The sequence below is a fragment of the Octodon degus genome, unplaced genomic scaffold, assembly GCF_000260255.1.
Source record: "Octodon degus isolate 3935 unplaced genomic scaffold, OctDeg1.0 scaffold00091, whole genome shotgun sequence".
NCBI lineage: Eukaryota > Metazoa > Chordata > Mammalia > Rodentia > Octodontidae > Octodon > Octodon degus.
In genome coordinates this window covers 10,644,213-10,654,757 of record NW_004524667.1, presented here as the reverse complement: position 1 = coordinate 10,654,757, position 10,545 = coordinate 10,644,213, and the positions used below count along the sequence as shown (strand labels likewise).

Here is a 10,545-nt window from a genome sequence, read left to right as displayed (position 1 = left end):
TTCTTTTTATATTTTAGGAAAGGGTCTACAGAGTGTTCAGGGTCTCACTAGATCACTAGGTCAGACTCATAGTGATCTGCCTGTTTACAGCCTCCCAAGAACTGAGATTCCAGGTGTGCACCACCGTGCCCAGTCTATCTCAGTGTACCCTGGTGGTGGGGCAGATCCGGGGATCAAACCCTGGCCCTTGTGCCTGCTTGCAGGCACTTTAATCCCCGTATATAATCTTCTCAAGATAGTACGAAGAGGGGCCGGGGAGATGGCTCAGTGGAATAAGCGCTTCCCTAGCAAGCACAAGGGCCTGAGTTCAATCCCCGGTTCCGCAAAAAAAAAAAAAAAAAAAGATAGTAAAAAGAATTTGATATGCTAGTGTATGCTTGTAATCCCAGCACTCAGAAGACTGCTACAGGAAGATCTTGAGTTCCAGACCAGTCTGGGCCAGACAAGTGAAACTGTCTCAAAAAAAAGAAAGCAAAGAAAAAAGAAAAGGAAAAAAAGAAAAGAGAAAGAATAGGGCTGGGTTATATCTTAATGGTTAAGGATGTGCCTACTGGGCCGGGGAGATGGCTCAGTGGAATAAGTGCTTTTCCCTGGCAAGCACAAGGGCCTGAGTTCAATCCCTGGTTCCGCAAAAAAAAAAAAAAAAAAAAAGGATGTGCCTACCATGCTTGATATCCTACAGCAGTAGTGGCCAACCTATGATAAACGTGCTACAACAGGCTGTTTGTATCACTGAAAACTCTAAAAGGCCCACCATTACTGTCTTAGATGAATCATGGGTACCATAATTATTAGGTAATAAAATTAACTAAAACAGAAAAAGGAGAATGAGCTGAACAGATTGGTACACACCTATAATCCCAGCACTCAAGACTGAGGCAGGAGGATCACTGCAAATTTAAGGCCAGCCTTTGCTGAAGAGTAAGTTCAAGGCCATCCTGAACTACACAGTGAAACCATGTCTCAATAAAAAAAAAGAAAAATGATTAATGTCATAGAGTTATCAAATAGCCAGGATGGGATCCAAACACAGGTAATTTGATTCTAGAGCTCATGCTATGGTGATCGGCAGCACTGCCTCACCAGCTAGGAAATCCGTTTCCATCAACAAAAGATTAGTATTACTTAAAAGACTTTATAATATGCAAAAACCGTATTCTGACAAAAGATCACCAAACAAAACTCTCTATTAACAAGCATTTCCATCTTACGTAAAAGGTTTAACATGGGATATTCTACTAGGTTAAATGATGCTTAAGGTTAAAACAGCAAATCAGCTGCCACGTGGCACAACAATGATCCCAGCTACTCGGACTGAGGCACGAGGACTGCAAGTTTGAGTCTAGCCTGGACAGTGTAACCACTTAATGAGAACCTGTCTCACGATAAAAAATAAAAAGGGGCCGGGGAGATGGCTCCCTAGAATAAGCACCTGCCTGGCAAGCACAAGGGCCTGAGTTCAATACCCAGTTCTGCCAAAAATAAAATAAAATAATATAAAATAAAATAAAAAAATAAAAAGGGCTGGGGATATGTAGAATTCAGTGATAAGCCTTGGGTACAATTCCTAGTACCACACATACAAACAAAAAATGAACAAGTAATAGCAGTAACAGTGAAACAACAGCGAATCACCAAAAATTAGCATCAGTGGTTTTGTTTTGTGCTGTTTAAGACACAAAGGGTCTCCCTACATAGTGCAGGCTGGGACCTTGAACTTGCCTATGTATCCCTGGCTGGCTTGAACTCAGGGATCCTCCTGCCTCAAAGTGCTGAGATTACAGGTGTGCACCATCACACCTGGCCAAGTGTTCAAGTTTACGTCTACATGCTCCTACATGGGGTTTTTGAAGGAGACTGGATTATTCTGATGTCTAGATGGCTTGCTGTTAGGTAGGATATGGTCAGAAGAGGAAGAAGTTCAGTGTGGCAATGTCATGGAAGCCGATTTCCCTTCCTGGCCCCTCCTTGTTCTCTGCCTTGCTTCCCTACTGCTACCCAGAGCAACTTCTCTGCCATGCTGCACTGCCTTGGATCCAGCCACCCATGGACTCAATCCTTACAAAGCATGAGCCAAAATCAACCTCTTCTTTGAGATGCGGGTGTTGGGTATTTTTGTTATATCAAGATTCTAGAAGTAACTAAGACAGGACTATAGGTTGTCAACTTCTTTTTTTTTTTTTTTTTTTTTAAACTGCTTTACAATATTCATATCATACCAGTGAGGTATTTGGTTTACTTATGACATTAGGGATTAAATATAACTTTGGAGATGGTTAAGCTGGCAAATTTTATATAAATATATATTTGCGGTACTAGAGATTGAACTCAGGATCTTGCACTTGCCAGGCAGGTGCTTATTTTACTGAGCTATCTCTCCCTGGCCCCATAAAGTATTTTTAAATGACTTAAAATATAGTTTCTTAGTTTTACTTTAACAGGATCCTTAAAATATCATCAATATGGAATATAGACAAACTGAGACCCTAAACAAATTGATTATAAAGTTCATCTGGAATAACAAAAAAAAAAAAAAAAAAGGCAAAAAGAAGTGATTCCTCTCAAATATTAAAACACAGACTCTAAAAAAAAGTTAAATGTACAAATAAACAAATCAATGGAATAAAAGGAAACATCCATAAATTAACCCATCTGGGTATGTTAATTTAAGATACATTCTAAAGTCAGTGGTCAAAAGATGGGTTGGCTTACTTATTTTTTTGAGAAGGGTGTTGCTATACAGTTTAGGCTGGCCTTGAGCTCATTTTTATAGCCTAAGCTGGTCTCAAACTTCCAACAATCCTCCTGCCTCAGCCTCTCAAGTGCTGGGATTGCAGGCATAAACCACTTCCATCAAGATGGTGTTTTTAAAACAGTGATGTTAGGACAACTGAATACCATATAGAAAAAGATAAAATTCAGTTCATCTCTCATGTCATATACTGGGAAAAATCTAGAGACTTCAATGTAAAAATAAAAAAAAATTTAAAAACATTTAAAATTTAAAAAACATATTTTAGAAGAAACATCTATGAAGTTCCATATAATATGGGACAAGAAATCTTTTCTAGGGGCCAGGGAGATGGCTCAGTAGGATAAGCACTTGCCTGGCAAGTGCAAGGGCCTAAGTTCAATCCCCAGTCCCAACAATAAAAAAATATATATATATATTTTCTAAGTATGACTCAAAACAGAAGCAATCAGGGAAAACTGGTAGTGTGACTACATAAAAAATCATAGACTAACATAAACACCATACATTAAAGACAAATAGGTGGGAAAAATATTTGTCTGATCTAGTAGTGGGACCCTGAACACCCTGTACACCGAAAGAAAGAAAGAAAGAAAGAAAGAAAGAAAGAAAGAAAGAAAGAAAGAAAGAAAATATTCCCTACACATAAAAGACTTGGAGGGGCAGGGGAAATGGCTCGGTAGAATAAACGCTTGCCTGGCAAGCACAAGGGCCTGAGTTCAAAACCCTGGTTCCACCAAAAAAAAAAAAAAAAAATTGGAGACTATAAGAACATTAAGAATCCTGGCATTTTTATACAGGCAAAAATATAGAGAGCCCTTAAATAAAAAGACACTAACCCTCATTCATAAGATACATACAATTAAAACTACAGCAAGATATTGTACTGTTTTTCTCACAAATGAGCAAGAACCCAATCTGACGACACGCCATAGCTGAAACTATAATATAGTAGACTGCAACACTGTCACTGTTGTTGGCTAAAAGCTTAATTACCTAGTATGAGTAATTTAAAAATATTTCCTTCTTCTTCCCACAGGTAGAGTTCATTTCATTGCTATGAAATGAACACACATGGGCTATAAAAATTTCCTCAGCTTGGGGCTACGCAGATGGAGTAAGTGCTTCCCTGGCAAGCGCAAGAGCCTGAGTTCAATCCCCGGTTCCGCAAAAAAAAAAAAAAAAAAAAAATTTCCTCAGCCTTTTCAAATTCCTTTTATCTCTATTACCTTTGTCACATTATGGTGGATTAAGTATTGTTCCCCAAAATGCATATACACCTAAAACTTCAGAATGTGACCTTATTTGAAAATCAGCGGGGGCTGGTGAGATGGCTCAGTGGTCTAAAGCACCTACTTAGAACAAGCTTAGCAAAGCACAGGGACCATGGTTCGATCCCCCAGCACCACATGCCAGCCAGCCCCACCCCCTGATGGGCTGAGCTGGACACACACACACACACACACATATGTAAATAAAACTTAAAAAAAATAAATAATAAATAAAATAAAATAAAATTTAAAAAAAAAAAAAAAGAAAATCAGCTATGTCAGGCATGGTGGCACATACTTAAAATCCTAGCACTCAAAGATGAGGCAGTTCTGGAGAATAACCATGAGTTTGAGACCAACCTCAGTTATAGTAAGTTTAAGGCAAGCCTGAGCCACATAGTAAGAGCCTGTCTCTAAACAAATAAAGACTGAGATGAGGGGTCGACAAGATAGCTCAGTGGTCTAACGCCTCTCAGGCAAGCTTAGGCAAGCACAGGGATCAAGATCCCCGTCGGGCTGGTGAGACGGCTCAGTGGTCTAAAGCACCTACTTAGAACAAGCTTAGCAAAGCACAGGGACTGCGGTTCAATCCCCCAGCACCACATGCCAGCCCGCCTCGCCCCCTGGTGGGCTGAGCTGGCCACACACACACACACACACACACACACACACACACACAAATAAATAAATAAAATTAAAAAAAAAAAAAAGATCCCTGGCACCACAGGCCCCATCAGCCCTGCCCCCAGGGCAGGCTGAGCAGGCCAAAAAAAAAAAAAAACTAAGATGAGATCATGCAGGATTAGGGTGAGTCCTAGATCCTATGAAAGTGTCTATAAGGACAGAAAAAGATCATCAAGAGCCATAGAGAAGGTGGCCATGTGCAGATCAAGGCAGAGATCTGAGTTATACAGGGACTAACTAAGGAATGCTAAAGATTTCAAGAGGTCACCAGAAGCTAGATAAGGTCAGGAAAAATTCTTCCCTACAGCTTTCAAGATCCATGGCCCTAGGGGCCGGGGAGATGGTTCCCTGGAATAAGCGCTTCCCTGGCAAGCACAAGGGCCTGAGTTCAATGCCCCCCACCCACCCATGGCCCTATCAACACCTTGATTTCCTCTTTCAAGCCCAATAAATCTAATACACATATAAATTTTATTTTGCCTAGAATAATGTGCTGTTTTCCAAACATTCCCACCTTCTTGCTTTTATCTATACTGAGTCTGAAATGCTTTTCTTTTACTGTACTCATATTCAAACAACTCGTCTTTTTGGGACAGGGTCTCACTATGCAGTTCTGGCTGGCCTTGAACTCCCAGGGATCCTTCATCCCTCAGCCTCCTGAGTGCTAGGATTATAGGCATGCACCACCACACCCAGTTCAAACAACTCATTTTAAAAGACTTACCTATCTTTTTTCTTTTGAGATAGGGTATCACTATGTAGTCCAGGATGACCTTGAATTTGTGGTGATCCTCCTGCCTCAACCTCCCAGTGCTGGGATTACAGGCAAGCACTACCACGCCCTGCTTGTAAGCCATCTTTTTTTTTTTTTTTTTTAATGCATTTAGTACAGGGTCTACAGTCTCACTGAACAGATTAGACTCATAGTGATCCTCCTGTTTTCAACTTCCCAAATGCTGAGATTATAAGCCGCGCCACAATGGTCCAGTCTCATTTGCTGTCTCAGCACGCCCCGGGGTGGGTCCAGCAATGCATGGGGATTGAACCTTGGTCCCCTAGAGCTGGCCTAAGCAGGAGCTTTAGTCTGTTGAGCTATCCGAGCGCATATAATGCCATCTTGATGAGGCCCTGCCTCTTTCTCTCCCTTATGTGAAAATAAGATTATCTACCTTCTAAATTCAAATCTTTTCTGCTGATCTATTTTATAGCAGACTTCAAGATTCTGCATTTTTTTAAGTAACATCCCTAACACAAAACCCCTAAGACAATGCATAGTAAATACTGTTAAATTAGTAATTATTTGTTGCTAAATTAATAAGAACTAAAAGCCCCCTTGCTTGCCTGGCAAGTGCAAGCTCCCGAGTTCAATCCCTGGTACCGCAAAAATAAATAAGTAAATAAATAAATAAATAAATAAATAAAATGCCCCTCAATATCTGCCAAGTTGGTAGTTTACAGAACCTCCAAAAACAGCTAACACTATCTTAATGTCCCTCCTTCAGTTTCTAGATCAAAAACAAAACAAAAAAGCTAACCTCAAAGTGACTTTCTATTAAACATAATACTGGGGCCGGGGAGATGGCTCAGTAGGATAAGCGCTTGACTGGCAAACGTAAGGATCTGAGTTCAATCCCCTGTTCCGCCAAAACATAAATAAATAAATAAACTTAATATTAAAAGAACTAAAATATGAAATCCCTTTAAAAGTTACAATTCTAGGATTGTGATAGTTATGATGTCCTACAATCATTATATTCCACCATTACAAAATGAACTCCTATTTTCTCTTACCCAGAAAGGAGTCAAGTGGGAATCAGACAAATCAATAAGCCTTCCTGTATTTGAGAAATGGTGTCAGGACTGAGACAATGGTTTGAGGGTAGGGGGTGCTGTTAAATACATTTCAGTGACAATCCAGATACCCTACACATGAGACAGGACACCACACTCAGTGGCCTATTTACACTTTGACTTCTGAAGAAATTTCTAACCACCTCGAACCTATTGCCCTAACAGAAGAATTGGACTCAGTGGTGATAAACAACTAAAACTCTACTTTTTTTTTTTTTGTCGGAACCGGGGATTGAACGCAGGTCTGTGCGCTTGCCAGGGAAGCACTTATTCCACTGAGCCATCTCCCCAGCCCCTAAAATTCTACTTTAAACACACATTAATATCATATACTTGAAAATGTACATATTAAATTTTAGATATTTTACATAATCATGATCAAGTGTAAGTGCAGGCATAAAATCTTGTATCCATACTTGGTTGTAAAGCAATCCCTAGCCAAAGTCTGGTTACACTTTTTTATGTTATTAAAATGAAATACAACCTCTGGAACTTGTACCAAAAGTCACATAACTTCACTATGTTCTTCTGACTTTCTCTACTTAATATTTATTAAGTTATGCTCTAAGAAAAGTGCTTTAAACTTGTTACTGTTCAGTATACTGACTCTTTTGCTTAGCAACTTTCTGCCACCTGGGAAAGCCATTAAATAAATTCTAAAATGACCAGAGCAAAGCTAGTCGCAGTTTTACAATCCCAGCATACAGGAGGCTGATGTAGGAGGATCTCCTGAGGTGTCCCTGGGCTGCACAGTGAGGGCTTTTTTGTTTGGTTGGGTTTTTTACTTATTTATTTGGGACAGGGTCTTGCTATGCAGCTCAGACTTCTAGTTGATCCTCCAGTCTGAGCCTCCCCAGTGCTGGGATTACCGCTGGGATTACAGGCGTGCACCACCACCCATCACGCCAGGTTTCTGCGCTAGCTTGGGGGTGGAGGATGTAATCCATCAAACCTGGCTCCTTGGGCTTGCCAAGCAGGTACAGAGAGGCGCTTAGACCACCAAGCTGTCTCCTTGGCCCTGGTACAGTGAGTTCAAGGTCCGCCTGACTACATAGCAAGATACTGTCTCAAAATAAATAACTGAATAAAATGACCTGAGCAAAAGTGTGATTTACATATTTTTGAAACGTAAAAGATTTTAAAGAGTTTTTGTACCACTTGTCTTTTTAGGGGGGAGGATAAAAGATTTTCAAAGTAAAAGTAAATCTAATTTTCTTTGTCTTGTATTTGAAGAGATTGCTAAAGAATAAACACATGCTAACATAGCTGTTACAATTAACAAAAAAATAAGGAATCCCCTCACTTCAGATTACTCACCAAATACCGCACGGGCCAAATTTCCAGTATAAATCAGCCTTCCATGTTCTGACTTGTCAGGCTGTGTATGTGAACATCGAATACATCCTTTCCACCAAGCAGGTATCTATTGAAACAACAGACATAACGAAGACATAGTAAATTGCATTTATAATCTTTTCTTTGGGGCCAGGGAGATGGCTCAGTGGAATAAGTGCTTCCCTGGCAAGCACAAGGGCCTGAGTTCAATCCCTGGTTCTGCAAAAAATAAATAAACAAAATCTTTTAAGGTTTTAGTTTTAAAATCCAATGAAGAGTAAAAGAAAAGTTGTCATATGAAGTGATATAAAGAATTTTCCTAAATAATCTAAAGAAATAAAACTAGCTAACAGAATGGCTTTTTGTGTGTGTGTGTAACCAGGGATTGAACTCAGGCCCTTGCCCTTTGCCAGGGAAGAGCTTATTCTACTGAACCATCTCCTCGGCCCCTTAGAATGGCTTTTAAGTTAGTTCTAGTCTTAAGAAAAAAATCTGAGGGGCTGGGGAGATGGCTCAGTAGGATAAGTGCTTGACTGGCAAACTGAAGGATGTGAGTTCAATCCCCGGTTCCACCAAAAAAAAAAAAAAAAAGAAAAGAAAAGAAAGAAAAAATCTCTGAGGATATAGTCCAGTGGTAGACAGCACTGACCTAGTGTATGTAGGGCTCAGAGTTGGACGCAGAGAACACCCTCCTTATAACGCATTAAATTTATGGGTAGAAACCTTGCATAGGAAACTCTTCTGTTGGCAACAGATTGTACCAGAAACAACTGCACTTCATTTATGACAGGTATGGAAGGCTGAGAAAGATGACAAGTCTGAATCCAGCCTGGGGAACTTACAGTCTTGGCGAAATCTTGTCTCAAAATTAAATAAATAAATAATAAAAATAAAGTACTGAGTCGGAGTTTGGTCAATTTGCATTCCTGGTCTCAGGTTTTCAGATCTAATGAGACACTGAACAAGTAAAACACAGTTCAGTGGATAATTCAGTAAGATCATTCTCCTTCAATTTTTCTTTTTTTAAGGGTAAAGTTTTTTAAAATTATTTGTGTGTGTGTGTGTGTGTGTGGCCAGCTCAGCCCACCAGGGGGTGGGGCTGGCTGGCATGTGGTGTAGGGGGATTGAACCCCGGTCCCTGTGCTTTGCTAAGCTTGTTCTAAGTAGGTATTTAGACCACTGAGCCATCTCACCAGCCCTCTCCTTCAATTTAAATGCATTGGCTTTGCAAAAAAATTTTTTTTAATAATTTAGGTAAAACACTGCACACTGCAATTACATTTGCAGTCCAGGCTTTACTTCTAACTAGTATTTGAGAAAGTCAATCTTTCCCTAAAGACTTTGTAAATACCTTGTATCCCATTTTTAACAAGGAAATTATATATGAAATCCTGTATCAAATGTCACAAAAACAAGAGTTCCACCAACACTGAAAATGAATTTCACAGAGCCCACACTTCAAGTTTTAAAAGGTATATTTAATTGTTTTAAGTTGAAAGTTAAGTAATTCTAATTTCCATTTTCGGCATTTTCTTGCATGTTTCAACCATGCTTGTCAATCTTGACATTTTATACTGTAGAATTTAGAGAAATTTTATTTAAATTAAAAAGAAACGTCCAGGGGCCGAGGAGATGGCTCAGTGGAATAAGTGCTTCCCTGGCAAGCGCAAGGGCCTAAATTCAATCCCCGGTTCCGCCAAAAAAAAGAAAGGAAAGAAAGGAAAGAAAGGAAGGAAAGGAAGGAAAGGAAGGAAAGGAAAGAAAGGAAAGAAAGGAAAGAAAGGAAAGAAAGGAAAGAAAGGAAAGAAAGGAAAGAAAGGAAAGAAAGGAAAGGAAAGGAAAGGAAGGGAAAGGAAGGGAAAGGAAGAAAGAAAGAAAGAAAGAAAGAAAGAAAGAAAGAAAGAAAGAGAAACGTCCACATCTCGCCGAGGACCAAAAAGAGTCACCCGGGTTCTTTCGGTTCTATCTCTAGGTGCTGCGCCCAATTTCTTTGCCAATTAATTTTTCCGAGCTTCCTTCTGCTCAGGGGCAGGGCAGGGACCAACGCAAGTTGTCCAGACAAACCCGCAGATTCTGGCAGCACCCCCACCCCCCGACAGCGCCAGGGCGCACCCACAAAGTAAGCGCTTTCGCTCCGAGCCTGCCGCTTCCGCAAACCCGACGCGGGAGCGCCTTCTCCCTCCGGCCTGCGCGAGGCGGACCGGGAGGCTGGGGTGCCCTGCCCGGCCCGGCACGCCACCTGCTCCCCGCGCCCAGCCCGACCCCCGGGGCGCCGACCTGAGCTCGCCTGGGCCGCGGGGGAAGACGCGAGGCTCCCCAGAGCCCTGCGCCGCCGCCGCCGCCGCCCGCCGGTCCTGCCGGCCCGCTGCAAGAGGCTGCCCGCGCGGCGACCACCCGGGTGCCGCGGAGAGAGAAGACAGCCCACGAGGCCTCCTTCGTCCCGCCGGGCCGCAGTCCAGCTGCCCACGGCGCACCCAAAGCCGGAAGCAGCATCCCGCGGCTGAGAGAGGCAGAGGAGCGCTCTGCGGCAACAGCCAAGGGCGCACCGACCCGGCCGCGTGCGACCCGCGGACCCTCCGCGCTCACGCCCCGCCCCAAGAACCTCGCAGCGCCGCACCCCCGGCGCCTCTGCGTGCACAGAATCTGCGGCCG

The 10,545-nt window shown here is 41.9% G+C and overlaps 1 protein-coding gene across 1 annotated transcript in view; it reads right to left on the bottom strand.

The window, feature by feature from the left end:
* The window catches only part of Tmem70 (transmembrane protein 70), an 11,811-nt gene extending 1,295 nt beyond the window's left edge, over positions 1-10,516 (bottom strand). Inside the window, exons 1-2 of the mRNA XM_004637556.2 lie at positions 10,171-10,516; positions 7,876-7,981 (exon numbers count right to left, since the gene is read on the bottom strand). Of these exons, the coding sequence (XP_004637613.1) occupies positions 7,876-7,981; positions 10,171-10,386 (322 nt within the window). The 5' untranslated portion in view covers positions 10,387-10,516. The remainder of the gene's footprint in view (positions 1-7,875; positions 7,982-10,170) is intronic.
* Positions 10,517-10,545: the final 29 nt, after the last annotated feature.